The sequence below is a fragment of the Sebastes fasciatus genome, chromosome 19 (assembly GCF_043250625.1).
Source record: "Sebastes fasciatus isolate fSebFas1 chromosome 19, fSebFas1.pri, whole genome shotgun sequence".
NCBI classification, from domain to species: Eukaryota; Metazoa; Chordata; class Actinopteri; order Perciformes; family Sebastidae; genus Sebastes; species Sebastes fasciatus.
Genome location: NC_133813.1, coordinates 13,851,949 through 13,874,943, shown reverse-complemented (window position 1 = coordinate 13,874,943; position 22,995 = coordinate 13,851,949). Strand labels below are relative to the sequence as shown.

The window sequence follows — 22,995 nt, the reverse complement described above, 5'->3', positions numbered from 1 at the left end:
TATTTCTGTGTAAGTACACTGAGAGAGGTGCATAAAACCAAATTCCTTGTAATTGTGGCGAATAAATCTGATTCTGATTCTAAGATAAAAAAGCACGTAGTTGCAGTGAGACTTTAAGGACCAGCAGAGGGTGATATAGAAGAGTAAACCCGCAGTTGGCTGAAGCCTCCAACCCACTTTCCCTCTCTTTCCGTGGGACGGCAGGTACAGAGGCGCAGTGCGGCGGGGCTGCAGCACTCTCACACAGGAGTGTGCTGCTGCTGCTGCTAATCCACTACTCCCACTCTCTGTCTGCCAACAGCTGGCTCTCCTCCTCTCTCTGGATTTTGTACACTCTTCTCACAGTTTCATGAGTTGGAATGACATTCTCCTGAACTGAGGCTGCTGTAATGAGATGTGAGTATTGTTGCTGGTGTTGTCTGCTGTGTTTTTACCTCTCTGATCCTGAACATAAAACTGATTTTGAAACTGTTTTTGTTGAAGCCTCTGTCCTAGGATCAGTGTGTGCTCTGCTCTTGCTGTTGCGGGAGCCTGAATGCCGGGCTGATGAGGTTACCTCCAACACAGGTAGGTGAGAGGTCACTGGGATGTTGTTATGCCTGCATTGTAATAGCTGTTTGCTGCCACGGGTCAGATGAGGGGAACATATATGAAGAAGGATGTGTTTTTCTTCTCCCTGTGGCTTTTATCAAGGCTTCCTCTTTACTGCAGCCTTCTAGACATTCCCGTAACCCTGATAACAAAGGCAGGCCCTGGCAAGTCTGCTCCTGGCACAAAAGCAGGATGCATTCGTGAGAAGAGGCAATACAAAGAAAGATGATTTAGCGTCATGATTTACAACTTCTCAAGTAGATTATAATGAGGACAAAGTAGCAGCAAGAGGCCTAATTATGATTTTTCCCCTGAATCATATCAACTTGTTGCAGTGAGATCATTTTATTTATCTAATAAAAGGAGTATTTGATATTTTAGTTCCCTAAAAGATACAATTTCAAGACTCAGCGCCTATCAGATTCATGATTGGATGCATGCCTTCCTAGCAGTGAAGCCCCCAGACAGACTTTTCCTGCCAGACCTGTAGAAAACCCAAACATGCAGTCTGACCTCTACGGCTTCACACACCCCCTATACCATCCTGCCCCTCGGGCCAACGTTATCAGCTCTCACACACTGTGAACAAAAAGTTCCACCACCTTTTTTTCCTTTCTTTTTCTGAATGAGATGCTGTGTCATTGTGGAAGTAAAGGACCACACAGGACGTTGTTTTTTTTTGACAAATTGAGTCACAGGAGAGTAAACTGTTGACTCAGTGACAGTGATTTATGTAAATCTATGGTTCAATAAGCTGTGTTGCGTGTGAGATTTAAACTCACTGTGACCTATGAAATCAGATAGTGCCTGTGTAGTTTACATAGCAGTCAGATGAGGTTGCTGATATGTTGGGTGTGCAGCTAGGAGATGGAGAAGGATGGGGCCTAAGTGGGCAGAAAGAGGCATGTTTGTGCATGTGCAGGGAGAGTTTTGGCGTATAAATGATCTGCAGTAATGGGGGTTTTTGTCAGTGGAGCCTGCTCTCTACCTGGATGTGTTATCGTCCATCGCACGGTTCAAATATTTGTATTGCTTCACCCTGACATATTTCTATAATATTATGAACTTGTAATAATCCATGCATAAATTTTAGGATGAAGGAATGTGTGATGAAAACAGAGCTGTAATTTAAGAGGATTTAGTTTCTCATATCTTGTCAGTATATCTGTTTAGACATTCTCTCCCATCCTCCTGGTTCTGTGTGTAAGCACAACGGCCTTTTCATGTGGCTCACTTGATTTTTTCCCACACTTATTTGAACTTCATCTCTTTCCCTAAGATTTGTACCAAATTAAATAGTTCTTTCAGGGAAAATTTTAAGAAATAACAGCTCTGTATAACAGTCTTTCCGAGTATGACATTTGGGGCCTATTACACCTCTTTCCAGCTGAAATAAACGTTATTCAAGATGCTGACATATTTTGATAAAATTCCTGAATAACAAGTGGTGCACTGGGAGCAGGCGGGATTCAATTAAATGAGCTCACTTTAATGGCAGATGTTTTTTTAATGAAAGTGGGTCCTGGCGGCTCACTCTGACTTCCCGTCCGGCCTAAAAGACAAATGTTTCCAGAAGTGACCAAGCTTGTGCTAACACAGATGTTTTGTATAAATCACTGTTCAGGAAGTAACGGTGTCAAGTCAATATTTTATCTCACAATGTCGCAGCGTCATATATGATCTGCCTGTCTGAGTTTATGTCTCACAGTCTTTGACATGAGTTCTCTTTCTTGTTTTCCCACAGTGAACCCCTGCTGTTATTTCCCCTGTCAGCACCGGGGAGTGTGTGTAAGGTTCGGTGAGGTCAAGTATGAGTGTGACTGCACTAATACCGGCTACAGCGGAGACAACTGCACTGTCCGTGAGTCCAGTTATGTCCTCATATCCTCCCTTAATATTGCACGTTTTCAAGAATTTGATTTTATTCGTTTGTACACAAAACGGAAAGGATTAGATGTCAGGCTTTTGGAAAAGGCTTTTTCATTTTGTTGTTGTTAAATCAGGAAATAGAGCAACATAGCTCCTGGCTCTCAGAGTTAGGACTTCTTGTCTAGACCCAAATATTTGGAAACACAGAGACCAGCTGGATCCGAGCTGCTTCTGCTGGTCTCTTTATTGAACCGCCTACTAACTCTGCCTCTCATTAACAAAGACCCCTCACATACTGTTGTCCTTAATCAGATGTGATGTGTTTGGATGACAGCTATGCAGTTACATCCCACTCACCAGGCATATTAATAATTAACGCTTTGATTGTGCAAAGAGAAAAAAGAAAAGAAGAGTGGGAGGAGAAGGAAGGAAAAGTCAAACAGGAAAAGGGGAAATAATGGGATTGAGTGATAACATTTACTTAAAGGTCCCATATTGGGAGATTTTCATGTCTTTTTTATTATTATTATAAAGCAGGTTTAAGTACTGTATAAATACTCTGAAAGTATTGAAATGCTCAATCCATGGAGAAATGCACACAGCCTGTATTCAGAAACTGTAACTTTAAAACAAGCTGTCAGGATTTCTGTCCATTTGTGATGTCACAAATCTACAATATATAGACAATTTCACAGTTTTAAATGTAAACTCAAAAAAACGTATATTGCCAAGAAGTGTAAGTCAATTGTTCGTTGCATCAGCGCCCAGCAGCAAAGCTACGCTTCCGCCATTTTGGACTGAAAGCGACTACCAGACGGCAGTAAAACGTTTGCCTAAAAAGTGCCGTACAAAAGTAAAACTAAATTATTTCTATTCTATTGTCATATTCTACCAAAATGGCCTGTGTTGAACAATAAAATATTATAAATATAATTAGCGTGTTCAGTCCAAAATGGCAGCAGAGTTTAGTCCCTTTGCTTCTATACTCTTTGGTAAACATGCTAAATGTGTCCTGGTTTATTTCTAGTTGCAGTGTATATGAATGACATCAGCTGACAGGAAGTAAACATGGACCCAAGCTGTTGCCTAGTAACGCATTTCCGTTGAAATGCACTAAAACGGACGCTTCAGATAGAGGGTAACTACAGTATAGGCATATTCAGGCAGACAGTGTGAGGAACATAAAGGGGGTTGTTGAACATTACAGTATGTAAACATGGCTTCTTCATCCTGAGTGAATTTCCATTTTGGATTCCCAGCGGCGCTGACTTCCAGTAAGAACAGATTGTTTTTTCATGTGTCCTCCCATCACAGCGGAGTTCTGGAGCAGAGTGCGTCAGTTCATCAAGCCAAGCCCAGATGTGGCAAATTACATTCTCACCCATTTCCGCATCATCTGGGACATCATCAACTACACCTTCCTACGGGACGTCCTCATGCGGCTGGTTCTAACAGGTGCAGAGTCAGCTGTTCATTCACTCAATGAAATTCATTAATGGCTGTCGCATATTCAATGTGTCTAATAACTTATTCTCTTTTATGAACAGCGAGGTCCAATTTAATACCCAACCCTCCAACCTTCAACTCAAAGTATGGTTACCTCAGCTGGGAGTCCTACTATAATCTGAGCTACTACACCCGGATTCTGCCCCCAGTGCCAGAGGACTGCCCCACGATTCTGGGGGTCAAAGGTTAGCCACTCATTTATTTTTATTTAGGTATCGATACAAGTATTGTTTTGGTATCCTATTTTTGCGATCAAATTTTATTGGTTTTAAAAATATGCATTGGAAATTATTTTTTAAAAATGACATATTTCAAAATAAAACATGAATTAAAAACAATATATAAAATAAATAAAATAAATAAACAAAATATTTATAAATAAATGGAATCAAAATAATATTAGAATATTTAAATAATAATAATAATATATTAATAATAATGATAAAAAATACCCCCAAAATAAATAATAATAATAACAATAATAATAATACATATTTCGATATCTGTACCAAAACCCAAGTATTGTATTGGAAGTAACATGTATTAGTACTAAAAACACTCAAATACTACCCAGCCCTACCTTTTCATAGTAATGATACATATGCACAATATATGTTGTATATTATTAGGCAGTTTAAACTAGTTTAATAGATCAATTTGTATTTTATAAGATGATCTTATGTTTTTGATAAAAAATCATTGATTGAAATCATAATAATAATAATAATAATAATAATAATAATAATAATTATAATAGATAACATTAAAATAAATCTAATAAACATATTAGCTGTGTGGACAGTAGTGTAGTAAAACGTACAATATTTCCTTCTTCTTAAAATGTCGTACAGTAGAAGCAGCATAAAATAGAAATACTCAGGTAAACTATGAATACCTTAAAATTAAATTGATATACAGTACTTGAGCAAATGTAGTTACTTTCCACCAATGTATAATTTTGGTATTTCATTATGAGGTGCAAATGCGTGACGGCATCAGTAATATCTAATGCAGAAAATGTATTTTGCGCACCACAGCACGATATGCATGCAGATTACTGACCTTGGATGGATCAGAAGTGCAGTGTGTTGTGTTCACTGACGCACTGTTTCAGTGTTATGACTAGAGGCGTGGTGTATCTGTGTTGTGTTTGACGCCGTGGTGTTTCTGTGCAGGCGAGGCTGGGCTGCCTGACCCTGAACTGCTGTTTGAGAGGCTGCTGAAGAGAAGAACGTTCAGACCCGACCCCCAGGGCTCCAACCTCATGTTCGCCTTCTTCGCACAGCACTTCACCCACCAGTTCTTTAAGACCTACAATCGTATGGGTGTTGGCTTCACTAAGGCTCTAGCGCACGGGGTCAGTCCCTTTACAGCTTCTGTCCTTTTAGTAATCACAAACTTTATTTGGATAGAACTCTTCTCACTTGTGCTTTCCTTGAATTTAACTTTGGGGTTATGGTTGGTCTGGGGAATTTATATTTTTAAGGGAGGCTATGTGGTCAAGAGCTTTGCATTCATGCTTTGAATGAATGAATAAATTAATGTCTTTATTTATTTCCTCTCATTCTCTCACTTGCAGGTGGATGCAGGGCACATTTATGGAGACAACCTGCAACGTCAGCTCCATCTCAGGCTTCACAAAGACGGAAAACTCAAGTATCAGGTGAAAGAATCAAAACTGTGAATTGAGGAAACATAATGCACAAAGATGTATCTCGACACGGAACAAGGGCAGAGTGAGAGTGTCTTCAGCCAAAATGTTACTCACTAACAGTGCTGTCCATATTTAATCATTTCATTGAATCTGCTTGTGTTGTCTTCATCATTAAAGGGACAGTGTGTAGGATTTAGTGGCATCTAGTGGTGTGGTTGCAGATTGCAACCAACCGAGTACCTCTCCGCTCACTCCTCCCTTTCCAAGACCGCGGTAACATGAGCCTCCGAGTTTAAAACTGTGGTAACGCCGTCCAACTCGCTCAGATTTGGCAGCATCTAGTGGTGTGGCTAAAGTGACTAACTATAGTGGATTTGATACCAAAAATAAAGTGATTCCAAGGGGCGTGATAAAGCGGCGTTATGTGACGAATTGAGATGAGTACATGTTGCGCTCAGAGGCCAACCTTACCTTAATAACACTACTTTAGGAGCAACGGAAGTCAAACAGCGGCTGGCGTTACCACGGTTTTACACTCTGCGCTTCACGTTACCGTAGTTTCACAAGCATGTCGGAGAATTACAGTGGCTTTCAAGTCACGTAAAAAACGTGAAAGTCTCTCTCTAGAGCCATAATCGGGTGATTATACACTAATGAAAACATAGTTTTGAATATTATATTCCATTTCTGCATATAGATCCCCCCAAATGTTACACACTGTGAGAAGCATCTGCCAAATATCATATTCCTGTTGCTGCAGGAATATGGAGTACTCAGTTCTATACTGTCAGATAAAGTGAAGATGGTTGGGAAAGACAGATTGTGCATTGAGTTGTAATGTATTATCATTATTACTTTTCAGTTAGTTGACGGCGAGATGTACCCTCCCTCTGTAGTTGATGCACCCATTAAGATGAGCTACCCACCTGGGATCCCTCCGGAGGGTATGATGGCTATTGGTCAGGAACATTTTGGACTCCTCCCTGGTTTGGGAATGTTCGCCACGCTGTGGCTGAGGGAGCATAACCGAGTGTGTGACATCCTGAAGGCCGAGCATCCCACCTGGGATGATGAGCAGCTTTTCCAGACCACACGCTTCATCATCATTGGTGAGCTGGACAGAATTATGAAGGAATAGTTGAGAACATGTTAAGAAATACTTCCTGTTCCTTAACTATTATTAATACGTCGAACTATTCCTATAATGCATTTATAATTGTAACTTTTTAATTGTGTTTGTCTAGTGCTGGTGTACTTTTTAACAACAGTTCTAAGCTCATGGATGATCATTTTATTGGAGTCAACTTGAGTTTGAACCTGTTGAGTCATGATTTAATGCCTTAATTAATCTATCTGCCGTCTTTGTGTCTGTGCATGTTTCTCTCAGGTGAGACAATAAGAATAGTGATAGAGGAGTACGTGCAGCACCTCAGTGGATACCTGCTGCAGTTGAAGTTTGATCCCACCCTGCTCTTTAACACCAACTTCCAGTATGGCAACCGTATCGCTCTGGAGTTCAGCCAGCTCTACCACTGGCACCCGTTGATGCCAGACAGCTTCTTCATTAACGGAGATGAACTGTCGTACCCGCAGTTCATCTTCAACACGTCTGTTCTCACAAACTACGGCATTGAGAAGCTGGTGGACGCCTTCTCCCGGCAAGCTGCTGGCCAGGTAACAATCCAAAGAACATCATAAATTTGCAGCGATAAATACATTTGTTTTTTTAATGTACAGTTGTTTGTAATTTGGAATGGTATAATCTGCTACCTTCAAATATCCATGTAAAGTATTTTTTGGCATTCGTACTTCACGTCTTCCTGTTTTGCTGGATTTGTATCCTGTAAGTGATTACAAGACAATTAATGAGGGTAATGTTTTGGTACAGATGTGTGACTAACTGAGGGTGGTTGGGAGTTTTATATTTATATTAATGCTTTATCTTGGGCTGAACCCAAAGTACACCTTTTAATAAGGAGGGAAGACAATGTGACAACCGTCGTAGCTACAAGATTTATATGCTTAACACAAACAAACATTGTTTTTGGGTTGCCTGCCACATAAGGAGATGACTGTACCAGCCCGTTCTCATTCCCATGGCGTCAAATACCAATGTTTTGTCATGGCCGTTGGCATTCGATACCGTGCGACGCTTAAGAAGACACCCTTTAGCAGCAGTATGTTTTTTTCCTAAACCTAACTAAATGGTTTCGTTGCATAAACCTAAGCAAGTGTTTTTGTTAAATTCATAACATTAAGCATGTGTTTACTGCGACCGAAAAGTGGCGCTGAGGGGTCTGACAAAGTGTCAGTATGTGACGAGTTGGAATGAGAATGGGTTAGTATGTACTGGCTGAAAAAAAAGTTTGTTAATAGCGTCACCCGATTTGACTGTTATCGGCTCATTAAATGTGCGTTATCAGTCGTTATAAGACTCATAGATGTGGGTGAGTAGAGGCCTGCTACACCTTCTACGCTGTAAAAGTGAAAACGGATCTTAAAAGCAACGTGGTCTTCTTTAGTTTTAGGCAAAAAAAACACTTAGTTAACTTTAGGGAAAAAGATTATGTTTTGGTTTCGCTGTCGACTTTCGGTGATCACCCATGTGAATCAATGATAAAACCTACTAGTCGGTGTAGTAGGCCCCTTTTGACCCACATCTATGACACTTATACCGACTGATAACGCCTATTTAATGACCTAATAACAGTCTAACCGGCTGGTAAAATTACAGTCTTCACATAGATCATTACATTTACTAGCCTACATTAGCATACACTTTTGACATTTAATCACAGGTAATCACATACAACCCAGCCGCCTCCAGAAAAATAACAGCACATCCAAATGAGCTGCTTAGCACTTTATATAACGTAAAGATATTGTAATTTTTTTTTAAATATTAGATGCTTTATTCTCAAACTTTTGTCCTACAGATCGGCGGTGGCCATAACATCAATGCTGTGGTAACCAAAGTGGCTGTCGGGGCCATAAAGGAGTCCCGCCAACTGCGCATGCAGCCCTTCAACCAGTACAGGAAGTTTTTTAACCTCAAGCCGTACTCATCGTTCAAACAATTCACTGGTAAGAAAAACAGCTCTGTGTGCAGACCACGCAACACAAAGTGCAACCTTCAGAGCATGTGATATTTCACTTTTACAACTCCGTGAGAGCAGCCGAGCACACATTCTTGAAATAAACGGCATCCACTCCCTTCGAAGGCATTTTCTTAAAGACTATTCCCAATTGCTATCATTGTCTATTGTCTGCAAAGTTAGAGATGATGCATTGTATTGTAGATATTTTATTAACTGTGCAATACTTGATTACCATTTTGCAGATAATGAGGAGATAGCCCGCGAGCTTGAGGAATTCTACGGTGACATTGATGCTGTTGAATTTTACCCTGGTTTACTGTTGGAGGGAACACGACAGGGGGCCATATTTGGAGAGAGCATGATAGAGATGGGCGCCCCCTTCTCCCTTAAAGGCCTCCTGGGAAACCCTATATGTTCTCCAGATTACTGGAAGCCCAGCACCTTCGGAGGCAAAGTCGGCTTTGACATAGTGAAATCTGCCACGCTGAAGAAGCTGGTCTGTCTGAACACCAGGACGTGTCCCTATGTGGCGTTCAGAGTACCAACAGAGGAGCAATCACAAAGTGGGAATGATGACAGTAAAGTAAGGACTGATGAGCTGTGACTCTTTGCAGACAGCAGAAGGTTATGGTTTGAGATGAATGTAAACAAGATGTTTGTGTGTGTGGAGAATGTACAGTAATGGTTGTTTGAACAGCACTGGAGAATCATACCGGACTCAGAGCTCAGTATGAGAACTCACCTCTTCCTTAACTTGCTCACACTCATGAACAAACACATCAGTGACGACATAAACATGTACATTTTGCTAAATGCTTTGTGCCTGAAGACTGAAATACCATCATGTTTACACTATCCAGTAATAAAGGTCTGTTAGATTTATTTTAAAGGAAATGATTGCACTGCAATATTAACATTCATTGAAATAAAACTATAGACACAACGTGGATTATTGTTCCATTCACTTAAATTGGCAGTGATTAAAAATCTTTGTCTTGACTATCCATTGTTTTGTACCTCTCATGAGACTCTATTCCCACCCACTGCTTCTTGTGAATCCTGTGTTTCTTTTGGCTTGAGGCTGAATACTGATGGGAACATGAGAAAGACTCACAGGGTGTAAGTTGCACAGAAAGGTTTAAAAAACACATAAGACTGTTACATTGACTCTTAGAGCATTTAGGTAAATTAGTATACATGTGAGATTATTCATGTCAGGGACCAGCCAGAAAATAAATCCACACACATTAGATTCACATGTGCTATCTGTCTTTTTTTAATTATTTAAATTCTGTCGTGATTTGTATTAACAAAAGGGAGAGTGAACATATAATTATACTATTGGATTCATGGTACCTTTTGTGGAAAACATTTTTCAAAAAAAGGAGTAATGATGACGTAAAAATGTCTCACCTTGCATTTTGATGAGCTGGCCAGCAGTAGTTGTAATTTTTATTTAATTTCATTTGAAAATTGATTTCGAACATGTAGAATACAAAAAAAAAGAAAAGAAAAATAAAGAAAAAAAATGATCATACCAACAAGTGGACAGTCAGAAACAAGTAGTATTTTAGATACAATGAAAAGCATAAGAAAAATAAATTGTCAAACACTTGATGCCTTGATTTACATATTCGAAAAGGAGTGAGTCAATTATTAATTATTAACCAGCTTCCTTATTGAGCCATACATATACTCTAATTAAATTTTCCTCAATTTGTCTAACTCTAATTATTATTATTTATAATTATTCTAACTATAATTATTACCTTTAATCTGTGTCATACAGAAATATAAATTACTGATATAATTATCCTTATTATCAATCCAGAATACCAATTAATTACTTAATAGTAATAGCAGCAGTAGTAGTAGTAGTAGTATATATATTATTATATTTTATAGCCATACTGCCCTCTAGTTGTGAAGTTGTGAACTGCATAATAACACTTCCAGCATCTTCCAACATGTCTACGTCATTGGGATAAACCATGGTAGCGTGTTACCTTTACGTGCTCTCAGTAAAAGTCGAAACGTATGGTACAATCACTTCAGAATGTGACCCAATTAAATATCATACTTGGAAACACAACTTTGAATGGCAATAATAATAGTAATATAATAATAATAATAATAATGAACTGTGAAGCTCAACACTTTTGAGTAGCTATGTCTGTAAATTGAGTTATTTGATAGGCCTACTAACTAAAAAGTGCAAATATGTGCATCTGGAGCAATATTTGTGTCTACAATGTTTAAAAAAGCATCAAAGATTGAGCCATAATAATTATTGACGCAGTTTCTGGTATGTCCATCTCATTAATATTGCCTAAATCTTAACCCGTGTCGCTAAATATCGCTTGGTTTATTATGATTACGATATTTTTGGTGAACCATGAAGGCATCATACTCCGGGAGGCTGAGTGGTTTGAGGCAGCAGCTAAACTAAACTAGCAGATTAGCTGGAGCTGTGAGCAGTGGGAGATATTTTACTAACAGTTGCTGGTCTTAAAATCAAGGTAAGACTAAAACCAATCATTCACAAGTACTTTGACTTTCTGTATGTGGTGTATAATGTTGGAGAGATTCATCTACACTCGGTTTATGGCTCGCTAATGTGAACGATTGTCACAGGAAGTCGGTGTAAGAAATGCTAGCACTAATGCTAGCTCACTTTCACAAACCGTGTCCTGCTTCATGAACGAGATAATAGGATTGTCTCTATCCTCTCTGCAGCAGCGTTTAGATACCTGAGGAAACGGCAATAACAGTTTGATAACCTTATAAGTAGTTAACTGTTATTGGTTTAGCTGTCACACCTATAGGGATTCACAGGCACTTCAGGTGTTGGCTGTAGGCCTTCGCTCTTACAATAGCAACAATATTATATAAAAGAGATGTAGTTAGGCTGATTTCCTCTCTAGGGAGGGAGGGGACAAATGAGGACGGTCTGCAGGACAGATAATAATGCAAACTGCACTTTCATAGACTAAACTACTGGAGTTACCCTGCACTACATTCACATTTTAACAGTCTCTTCTGCACTATATTCACATTTTAACAGTCTCTTCTGCACTACATTCACATTTTAACAGTCTCTTCTGCACTACATTCACATTTTAACAGTCTCTTCTGCACTACATTCACATTTTAACAGTCTCTTCTGCACTACATTCACATTTTAACAGTCTCTTCTGCACTACATTCACATTTTAACAGTCTCTTCTGCACTACATTCACATTTTAACAGTCTATTCTGCACTATGTTCACTTTTTAACAGTCTATTCTGCACTATATTCACATTTTAACAGTCTCTTCTGCACTACATTCACATTTTAACAGTCTATTCTGCACTATATTCACTTTTTAACAGTCTCTTCTGCACTATATTCACATTTTAACAGTCTCTTCTGCACTACATTCACATTTTAACAGTCTCTTCTGCACTATATATACATATATAAATAGATATCTATCTAATATTCTCTTCTATTTTGACCACTGTCAAATGGGTGGGATTTATAAGCCTGGGTCTCCTTCCATCTGTGCACATTAGTTGGCTTACATACAGTTCAGTGCATCACTAAAGGCCTCTCAGCCCAAGTTTTTGTTGACACACTTACTTAGTATAAGCTCTGTACAGTGTAGATGTCCCATTTTTTTTCTTAAATAAGCCCTTTCTATCCGACCTATGGCTGTCAATCTGGATTATTATGCTCCACTGACTGATGTGCTTCTGCCATACTATTGTGTGATACAACTGTTGTTAATCTGTAGAGGTTTTATCTATTAAACATAAAGCAGTATTGTCTCACTGTCAACTGCAATGCAAATTATTTGTCAACTTACCCAACAAAATGCAGGTCGGCGTGCTTATTTAAACACAAGCTGTGTGTGAATTTAAGCTATAAGTGTACTAGATTACTTCATATTGATGTTGTTCAATACGGACTTCCTTCTACGTGCAGTACAAAGATGAAGAATGAGCTCTCAGTCATGTTAATAAGAAGAATAAACAGAAACATAATGATACCATTGCATGTGAAAGCATTAAGCGTAGCGTTGTGTCCTGTACAAAGCTGTAGTAGTGAGTTGCATTTGTATCTTAACAAATTGATAACTGCTGCCCTCAGGTGAGCCGTTGTCATGACGACTCTGGATGACAGAATTCTGGGAGAGAAGCTGCAGTACTACTACAGCAGTAGTGAGGATGAAGGCAGCGAAAACGAGGATGAGGATGGGGAGAACAAGACCATCCGGGACGGTACCGTCAATGAGCCTGAGATAGACTACAGCGCTGACGGAAGTGCTGTCAACACAGGTATTAATACAAACACACACACACACACACACAGAATTCTAATAAGACCACTATGCATATATGAAGTACAGTGATAGTGACTTGTGCTATGCTGTCTCAGGACCAAAGGGTGTCATCAATGACTGGAGGAAGTTCAAGCAGCTGGAGGTGGAGCAGAAACAAGAGCAGAAGAGAGAGATGGAAAGACTGATCAAGAAGCTGTCGATGACCTGCCGCTCTGACCTTGACCTGGAAAAAGACAAAGAGAAACAGAAAGAGCTGGCTGACAAAATCAAAGGCAAAGTAAGTAGGATGAGGACAAAATACATACATGGGGAAAGAAGCGCTTGTAAAATCTTGTTCCTCACTCCATCCTGTCAGTACCTGGGTGACTCCCTCTTGAAACTGTGCCACACTTGCTAATGGGACACTTGCTGTGGGAAAAGGCTTAATACAGGCAAGGATATTAATTAAGGACAACCTGATTAACATCGTGGAATCCCTGCACCTTCATCCTCTAATTTGTGACTAATTATAGATCAGTAAACTTAGTGACATACTTGGTTTCACTGCCTACAATTTGAGATATATAAACGTATCTTATGTCCTGAGAAACATGTTTATCCTTGTCGTTGAGTGAATTTAACAGTCCAGAGTAAAAATTGGATTCATCGGAGCATCTGATAAAAGAAGTGGCCCGTGAGATTGCCCTTTTAAAGGAAAATTTCAACTTTGTGAGAGAGAGAGAGAGAGAGAGAAGTGTAAAACAGCAGTTAAAGGTTCTTTATTTGTCATATTTCAATTCCAGCAAAGCAGTCGCTGGCATTGAAAATCTTTAGTCTGAGGTTCCTTCAACAATGCTCATAAAATATGTATGTATAAAAGGGGGAAATCGCAAAGCAGAATGATAATCTAAGGTATAAAATAGTGCAGTTAAAATACAGGGCTTAAATACAAACATAAGTAAATTTAAAATAGTAATGTAAATGTAGATTTGTAATTTAGTTGAAGACAGTATTTCAGACGGGAAAACTGAATGTAAACCGGATGTAGTATGTATATGCAGGATGAGAAGTACTATATGTACACATAGGTGTAAACAGGAATGTAGTGTGTAATAATGAGAAGTACTAAAAATATATATACAGAGGTGTAAACGTGAATGTAGTATGTATAGAGAAGTAATAAAGGTAAATTCACCATCTTATGGGGTGGCTATGTATTGGACTATTTTTTGGCTGGGACTTGTAACTTCCTGGACTCTCTGCTGGTTGCCTGGCAACTAGTCCTGGCCAGGAATTATAATTTAATTCTCAGCAAGAAAGCATATTTCTGTTCCTTTTACTAACTGTATGTGTTTTTCTTCTTCGTTCACCCTACAGATGACCATGCAAGAGTACAACATGCTCCAGGAAGAAGAGGACGACGAAGACTTCCTCCAGCATTACCGTATGCAGCGCATCGAAGAGATGCGCCGCCAGTTCTGCCGCGGCAAACGCTTTGCGCAGGTCTACGAGCTTATCAGCGGAGAGGACTTCCTGGAGGCTTTGGACGAGGAGGATCAAAGCACACTGGTCATGATCCACATCTACGAGGTCGACATCCCGGGCTGCGAGGCCATGAGCGGCAGCCTGATGTGTCTGGCTCAGGAATACCCGCTGGTGAAGTTCTGCAGCGTGCGCAGCTCGGCCATCAGCACCAGCGCACTGTTCAGAGACAGTGCTCTGCCCGCTCTGCTGGTTTACAAAGGAGGGGACCTGATCGGCAACTTCGTGCGGGTCACAGACCAGCTCGGGGAAGACTTCTTCGCCGTAGACGTGGAGGCGCTGCTGCAGGAGTACGGCCTGCTGCCGGACAAGGCCCCCATGGTCTCGAAGACGATTCGCAACGGAGCCATCGTACAGAACACTGTGATGAGCGATGATGACTCTGACCTTGATATCGACTAGAGCCATAATATCTAACATGCATTATATTGCTTGGGAATCAGTCTGCATGGACTTTAGATAATTTTTATGTATGTGGACCCCCCGTAGTGAATGACGGACTGAGCCAGGATTGCCATGTTACTACTCTCACAGCATCATAAGACCAGCATTGAAGCAGAACCAAAAGTAAATGCACACAAAAAACATCACGGCCCAGTGAGTTTCATCATGACATCAATCCATGGTAAACATAAGTTATAATTAATAATTAAAGTACATTTTTGTTACATTAATATCGAGGAGTGAAAATGATGTAGATTGTTAGTTTAAATGTTTTATTTGAGCTGTGATTGTCAACTATTTATTTGTTGTGTTAAAAAACACATTCCCTTGTTTTGTTTCATGTGCATCGTCAATTTAATGCGTCTCACTCTGTAGAATACGAATCCTGCAGCCCGAAACTGACTTTTAGTTAATTTTATAACTTTTATATGTGCTGTACCATTTCAAATAGTGGGAAAGAATAAACACATGTTTCGTCTCACTGTTGTCTGCCTGTTCTATTTTTATTTATTAGAGTTGTCCAAGGTAGGGATGATGGACAATAAAACAAAAAGGACTGATTATGGGTAGTGTGTAAGGCTTGTAGTAACGAACCCACAGATAACTGTCACCCAACTCTGCATTTCCCTGCAGCTCCACAGAACATTTTAGCATCTTTAAGCTCATGTGATTTTAGTTTTCCAACCCACAAAATCTGCTCTTATCAACGTCATTTCTAGCAGAGTTTTCAGTGGAAAAAAACTGATAAACCCGCTGTATGCTACCTGCTCAGCACTAAACAGAAGAGAGACACAGTTAGAAACTAGCTGGGGAACATAGTGGAAGAGCCAGATATTTTGTATCTATTTAATCTTTATTTAAACACGCAAGTCAATTAAGAACAAATTCTTATTTACAATGGAGGTCTGGATATTTTCCTCAGGAGTTGCTAAAACGGAATTATTGGTATTTAAGTTGATGCTAATGTTGCTCCTTATGTTGGATGTTTAAATATAACTGTTTGCCAACATGTTCACCAAAACAACTTTTATAAGGTCACAGATCAGCTCAGATGAATAGTACTTACAGACGACGTTCTGACTTGTCAAACACAGGTGTAATTAATGCTATTAATTTGCTGAAACAGAGCCAGCGTTAAAGTTATTAGTTCCGCCTGTGCTTTTCCTGCTAGAGCAAGTTGAAATATCAACTGTGGGAAAAAAAAAAAGGTCTAACCCATGATTATTCCTCCAGGAAGCCAAACTACTCGATGTTTCTCAGTATTTATAGCTGAACAGTTGAAATAAGTCTGAATTACGTGGAAAAATAACAATAAACGTCACAGTTTTGTTAACATCTTTTTAGCCAAAAGTTGAGTTTCTTATGTTATTATCCTATGGACCTTTTTCAGAAGCAGACATTTGGACTTGTCAGAGTAGGAAAAGCACAGGTGAAACTGATAACATTAACGATGGCTCCCATTAAGCTATTCCATTGAATGCGCTTTTCCAACTATGACATGTCGAAATGTCTGCTGTGAAAAAGGTGTACTATCACCACTATCATAACAACAAAAATGTGACAGAATTGCCCACATAACCTGTTCAACCTGCTATAATTCAGCTTCCTCTGTGGTGATACACAAGCATCAACAGGCTGCTTTACACTCCAGTAAATTCCCCAGATGTGATTTGTCTAACACAGACTGTGGATAGGTTAACTCATCCAATCCTTTCAACTCAATATGCCCTTTTCACAGCATGTCATTGCAGGGTAAACACAGGTGTAATTAAGAACATTCATCCATTAAGGTGGGCCAGGTTCCCTAGTATTGTGTGTGCTGGCTCACTGGAATGGCAGTGACACACCAAATAGAACAATTAATGTTATTAATGACACCTGTGTAATTTACCTTGTTTACCCTGCAATGACTGTGTGAAAATGAGCTGCTGTGAAAAGGGCCTATAATCACTCTGAACATGAAGAGCCAAGGCCAGAGCTAATCCCTGCAACCATATCAAAACTCACTATTCAATTATTTAAAAAAAATTACAGTTTGCACTTATCCCCATTGGCCACAAGATAACAACTTGTATGACAATTGAGCGACACAGACAACAGCTCAAGTTTGTGTGTAGCTCTTCAGTGGACACCCAGGCTAATGTAGCCTCATCATCATCATCAGCAGCAGGGTGAGGCAGGGTAACGCCAGCAGCAGGAGGGCTGTTCCTTCATGGAGGGGAGCCGCTGAACCGTGCAGGTCATGTCCACAAAAGGCATGCTCCAACAAGAGATGGGTGTCTGCACTGATGCCTGCCAGGAAGGGAGAAATACTGTCACATACATAACCTGCGTGCAACATACTATATTGTCCTGCTAGAAGGCTCATTTGTGTGCAGAGTTGATTAACATTTCATTGACCCTCTGGTGCTTACATGACCCCGTAAGCCTAACTGCAGCCTACATGGCCGTGGAATCAATGCCAACTAATTCTATGGGCTCTGCCACAACAACACGCTCAATGCAGTGAATCTGCTGGAAGCTTTGAAGTGTTGTAGTTAGCCTGAAGAGACCAGGGTGTTGTGATACACACCGTGTTCTGACCATTCGTCCCACAGATGCCGGGCATCCTCATTGTGATGGTCACGGTGTTCATGATGATCTGGGTCTGAATTAATCACTAAACACACACACACAAAAAAAATCATGAATAAATGTCCTCTTGGCGAGGTCAAACAACTAAAAAAGAGAAAGCTGTATAAGAACATGAATGAATGGAGACAGCATGGAAAGGATTAAGAGAAAACAGACAGATGAGAGTAAGGGAAAGAGCAGGCAGCTGTTTTAAAAACACAACATTTCTAAAGACTAATATGCATTTCAGTAGACGTCCCACAATGTAGTAGTATACACCCTGTGTCTTGAGATTAAGCTCCAATTCAACACAATAAATATGTGTACCAGTGTGCAATGGATCATAATATCCAGAGTAAGAGTAAAATGATAATTAGAAAAAATAAATATAAGGGAAGAAATAAAAAAAAAAAATTAAAATCTTAAATATTTTCTTTTGCCATTTCATGTGTGGATGAACCTGTCAAAGAATATTAAATACAACATGTTGTAATAATAATAATCATAATAATCATAATACATTTTGTATTTATATGATTTACACAAAACTAATAACTGCTTTTTTAAAAAATTTGTCCAAGCCTCATATTATTTAAGTTTGTTTTCTATAAATATGGTGAGTCTGAGGAATCCTCTGAATATTTTTTATTTTAATTTCTTTATCGTAAAGTTTCTTTTGCCATTTCATGTGTGGATGAACCTGTCTAAGAATATTAAATACAACATGTAATAATAATAATAATAAATGTATTTATAGGATTTACACAAAACCAATAAGTCTAAGCCAATGAGTCTTGAGGAATCTTCTGAATATTTTTCTTATTTACATTTTTAATATTATTAAAATATTACTCTGAATACTGTTGAATATCTCAGTTTCTAAGTGGGCTCTATGTTGCACCCTTAAATAACTTTCCAGTATAATTATTTTTCTGTTAAAGCTTCTTTTACTCATATTTGTATTTATACTGTATGCATAGATGGTAAAGGACTCGGTACCATTTGAGTGATGCAAGAGCATCCGTTTGAGTTCCCTGAGGGCTTGTGTGAGGTTTTCCAGCTGGTCATGAAGGTGGATGTTCTCCTCTATCAGTGCATGAATTGTATCCTGTAGTTCAAAGCTCCGACTTTGCAGGACCAGCAGAGCCAAGGGCATGAAGAAAAGCACCGGCCTTAGTCCCCTCATAGCGACCACGGCCTCTATCACATCCTCACAGACGCCAAGCCATCCCTCTCATAGGTACGTTCCAGTCCTCTGTGGAAGAGATTCACTGCACAAATGATTGCTTCAGTCTAGTTTTACCAGCTTTAACTCAAGGGGAGGTGACAACCGTTTATTTCTTTCCACAGCCATGGATGGAAAAGCTGCCAGTGGGCTTGCTTTCAAATCTATCCAATGTTTTACACATCAGTGCTCACTGTGACAAAAGTAACAGGGACCCCGTTTGCATCAGGACAACCTACTGCAAATGAAATTTCATGTTGTAAACATATGCTGTGTAAACAAATATGTGTTCAATTCTGCAGGAATTTACGTAAGATACAAAAACGTGGGTAAAAAGGGAAGCAATGTGCCAGCTGGGTGCACAGATAATCAATGCATTGCAGACAGACAGACACAGACAGACACTCTCCTGGTGTTTGATTAGTTGCAGCTCATTTCTGTCACAGCATGCACATAATCACTGGGACATCAAATCAGTGAGGTCAAGAGGACAGTACACAGAAAAACATTGTTGCCATTACAGTATATTCCCTCAATACAGGTTGGTCTGGTGCTGAGATAATTTAGTAAAGGGTTCAACAAACAAAAGTCAGTAAAACGAAGTGCCCACCTATTTCTAGCCACAGCAACTAAACTATTTACATCAGGTTTGGGGATGTTTAGTGCACAGGAAATAGCACATGCCTCAAAATCAAGTCAACAAAATTACTAGTAACATTTACCAGGTTTCCTGTTTTTATAAGACGTGCTGCTTATAAAAGGCATTTACTTTCTGCTCAAATGCTGTACTTTTGTGCTTTATATCCAAAAACTGCTCGATTAAATTACCATGTGTGAGAAAAACAAGCTGGAGGAAAACAAATCCGTCAGCCTCCTTGGGATGCATCCTTTTCTCAGTTGGACTAATTATGGATCTATATTTGTTTAACCCTGACTTAATCCTTAATTGATCAGATTGTGGTTGCTCTTGCCAGGAAGTTTTGCTCATTTACACTCTCCCAATGACAATTATGCATTAAAAAATACTTTGGAATAATTTGATTCTTACCATACCAAATGACAGATATCTGCAAAACCCTGCGTATTAGAAACCACAGGTGTAATTAAGATCCAGGGGCAACTTAAGACAAGACAATGTGGTGATTTTTTCCAAACAAAAACTTTTATTTAGTCATCATGTGTATCAGTTTATGCTGTCTTGGCAGCCCTGGTGCGCTTCTTCTTGACCACAACAGGCTTCTGGCTCTTCAGAATGGCACTGGCACGACGCAGGGCAGCCTGCGGAAACAAATGACTCAAATTATGTTCCTGAAAGCTTTGTTATACAAACTACAAATATAAAAGGGACCATCATACAAACCAACGTGGTAATACATTTGAGATTTTGCAGTAAAAAATGACAAGTTAAACTCACCATGCGCAGGTCCTTCCTGTACTTGTTCTTGCGAATGATGTGCCTCAGGCTGTTGAGGGTTGCGCGAGAGTTCTTGTTGATGGTGATCTTCTCGTAAGAGCTGGCAGGCTTGTGCTGGCCTGTTACACAAAAAAACAAAGTAGACATTCTAATGTTACCACATCGGATGTAAAAATACAAAATCAATAAAAAACCTGAGACTGCAAAAACTCAGAGGTTTTGTAAACCTGCTCTACATCTGTGCTAATCTGCATCACGTTTCTTGTCCTTACAGTTCAGTGCTTGTTAGCTGATTCCAGGAATCCGATGCGAGTGTGGACAAAGCTATTTGACAGAAATGTTTACCTGCACGCTTCTTCAGCACGACGACGACTCCCTTGCCATCGGCAGCGGGCTGCACACCTACAGTCTTCTTGTGCACCAAACCATTGAAGCGGAAGGAGTTCCTTGACTTCAGGTTGTTGGGCTCCTGTCACATAAATGGAATTTAATCAGAAAACCCCACAGGACAGCTTGCGTTGGTAACGTCAAAGAAACATTTGCATATTTGTTTCACCACTAAGAACAGTCCCATCATATCCTGTTAACTATTGAATTCAGTTTATTTTTATATAGCATCAAATCATAACAGACGTTAATCTTGAGACGCTTTTCACACAGGGCAGGTCTAGACCGTACTCTATAGACTAATCTAGTTACAGGGTCCACACTAGGGCTGCAACAAACGATTACTTTCACTGTCAATTTGTCGATTATTTTCTCAATTAATCAATTCATGTTTGGTCTATAAAATGTCAGAAGATGGTGAAAAAATGTCTATCACACCACATCCTTTGCCGTCAGGGCTCCCAAACTCTGGACTGCACTTCCTATAGAGATACAATCATCTAACTCTTTATCCACTTTTAAAAACAATTTTTTTTAGGATAGCATTTCTATAAGGAGACGGGTATAAATATATGTATGTATACATCCGTTTCTGGACGCATTTATACACATTTATGTATATATACTGTATATTTGTTTTACCACTTCTATTATTATGATACGTTCTGTTTTAGCAGTTACCATATTTGTTTTACTTTATTTATCTGCTTTTATTGTCTTGTGAAGCACTTTGTAACATCTGTTTTGAGAAGTGCTATATAAATAAATGCATTATTATTATTATAAAAACCCTGGTTAAAACTCATGATAAGTTGGGGACACAGGTGTGGACAGTCAGGTGGTCTGAGCAGAGACAGGTAGTGTGTGGACAGTCAGGTGGTCTGAGCAGAGACAGGTAGTGTGTGGACGGTCAGGTGTGGTCTGAGCAGAGACAGGTAGTGTGTGGACAGTCAGGTGTGGTCTGAGCAGAGACAGGTAGTGTGTGGACAGTCAGGTGGTCTGAGCAGAGACAGGTAGTGTGTGGACGGTCAGGTGTGGTCTGAGCAGAGACAGGTAGTGTGTGAACAGTCAGGTGTGGTCTGAGCAGAGACAGGTAGTGTGTGGACAGTCAGGTGGTCTGAGCAGAGACAGGTAGTGTGTGGACGGTCAGGTGGTCTGAGCAGAGACAGGTAGTGTGTGGACAGTCAGGTGTGGTCTGAGCAGAGACAGGTAGTGTGTGTGGACAGTCAGGTGGTCTGAGCAGAGACAGGTAGTGTGTGGACAGTCAGGTGGTCTGAGCAGAGACAGGTAGTGTGTGGACGGTCAGGTGTGGTCTGAGCAGAGACAGGTAGTGTGTGGACAGTCAGGTGGTCTGAGCAGAGACAGGTAGTGTGTGGACAGTCAGGTGGTCTGAGCAGAGACAGGTAGTGTGTGGACAGTCAGGTGGTCTGAGCAGAGACAGGTAGTGTGTGGACAGTCAGGTGGTCTGAGCAGAGACAGGTAGTGTGTGGACAGTCAGGTGGTCTGAGCAGAGACAGGTAGTGTGTGGACAGTCAGGTGGTCTGAGCAGAGACAGGTACAGGTGTACTCACAGTGCTGTAGGTCTGTCCGTTCCTCTTGATGAGGAAGCTGGAGCAGTTCCTGATGACCATCCACTGTAAATGGGCAGACATGATGAACCTGAACAAAGAACAAAACACATGGGGAGTGTTACTGAAATAACTCATGAGCAGCTGAAGGAAACTTTAAACAGCAGTTATTTGTTGATTTAATTTATTATTACTCTCGTATTTTTTTATTATTGTTTTTTTTAACTCTATTCTTTCTTTTTGTCATTATTTATTTTCTTAATTTTATTTAAATTTTGAATGTTGGGGTTGTTTTCTTTAGTGTATTTGATGGGTTTGTCTGTAAGCTCATCTACTTAAAAGTTGGTTTATAGACTATTTACTTATAATTACGAAAAGTGGATTGCAACTAAGGTCAGCTCAAGGAAGCCAATGTTTAAGAAGTATAACATAATAGTGTAAATTAAACGTTTACACTCAAAACACAGCAGATGTTGCACTGAAGCTCAGTTAGCTCAAGCTAAAGCCAGCTCAGCTCCACGACGAGGCCTAACACAGACGACGTATTCACACATATATCTCTCCATTCCTACACTATAAAGAGACTTTTCTTGTCACATAGGTTGTACAACAAACCCCACAACCATAATACCTTACTTTTTGAGACTAAATACAAGCAGGGAGACACAATAAAGACGTTTTAGTGAGCTGCTTTTAGGTTCCCGAAGCGACCACGTTACCTTTTAGCGGAGGAAGAGGACCGGAGAGACCGGAAACCGCTTTACACCACCTCTGTCAC

The 22,995-nt window shown here is 39.8% G+C and overlaps 2 protein-coding genes and 1 long non-coding RNA gene across 5 annotated transcripts; 1 reads left to right on the top strand and 2 right to left on the bottom strand.

The window, feature by feature from the left end:
• The first annotated feature begins 184 nt into the window (after positions 1 to 184).
• Positions 185 to 15,496, top strand: pdcl (phosducin-like). Of its 2 annotated transcripts, XM_074618727.1 has the most exons (15): positions 185 to 396; positions 484 to 567; positions 2,336 to 2,452; positions 3,775 to 3,915; positions 4,008 to 4,151; positions 5,142 to 5,323; positions 5,546 to 5,629; positions 6,483 to 6,729; positions 7,008 to 7,294; positions 8,557 to 8,704; positions 8,961 to 9,296; positions 10,640 to 10,646; positions 13,112 to 13,227; positions 13,863 to 13,918; positions 14,402 to 15,092. In XM_074618727.1, the coding sequence occupies exons 1-15, from the start codon at positions 390 to 392 to the stop codon at positions 14,966 to 14,968; spliced, it is 2,523 nt and encodes an 840-aa protein (XP_074474828.1). In that variant the 5' UTR covers positions 185 to 389; the 3' UTR covers positions 14,969 to 15,092. The 2 variants fall into 2 exon arrangements, with proteins under 2 accessions (XP_074474828.1, XP_074474827.1); XM_074618726.1 differs by lacking the exons at positions 185 to 396; positions 484 to 567; positions 2,336 to 2,452; ... (8 more) ...; positions 10,640 to 10,646; positions 13,863 to 13,918 and adding exons at positions 11,128 to 11,237; positions 12,853 to 13,040 and having other exon boundaries at positions 13,141 to 13,322; positions 14,402 to 15,496.
• Positions 15,497 to 16,494: 998 nt separating this feature from the next.
• On the bottom strand, positions 16,495 to 18,874 carry LOC141757656 (uncharacterized). Its single transcript, XR_012591693.1, has 3 exons — positions 18,623 to 18,874; positions 17,583 to 17,657; positions 16,495 to 17,302 (listed from the first exon to the last, which is right to left on the bottom strand). It is a non-coding gene; the product is annotated as an uncharacterized LOC141757656 (long non-coding RNA).
• Positions 18,875 to 19,988: 1,114 nt separating this feature from the next.
• rpl28 (ribosomal protein L28) lies at positions 19,989 to 22,967 on the bottom strand. 2 transcript variants are annotated; one of them, XM_074618724.1, is made up of 5 exons: positions 22,937 to 22,967; positions 22,221 to 22,308; positions 20,608 to 20,731; positions 20,263 to 20,381; positions 19,989 to 20,126 (listed from the first exon to the last, which is right to left on the bottom strand). In XM_074618724.1, exons 2-5 carry the CDS (start codon positions 22,299 to 22,301, stop codon positions 20,037 to 20,039), a joined length of 414 nt encoding a protein of 137 aa, XP_074474825.1. In that variant the 5' UTR covers positions 22,302 to 22,308; positions 22,937 to 22,967; the 3' UTR covers positions 19,989 to 20,036. The 2 variants fall into 2 exon arrangements, with proteins under 2 accessions (XP_074474825.1, XP_074474826.1); XM_074618725.1 differs by lacking the exon at positions 22,937 to 22,967 and adding an exon at positions 22,854 to 22,878.
• Between the last annotated feature and the right edge of the window lie 28 nt (positions 22,968 to 22,995).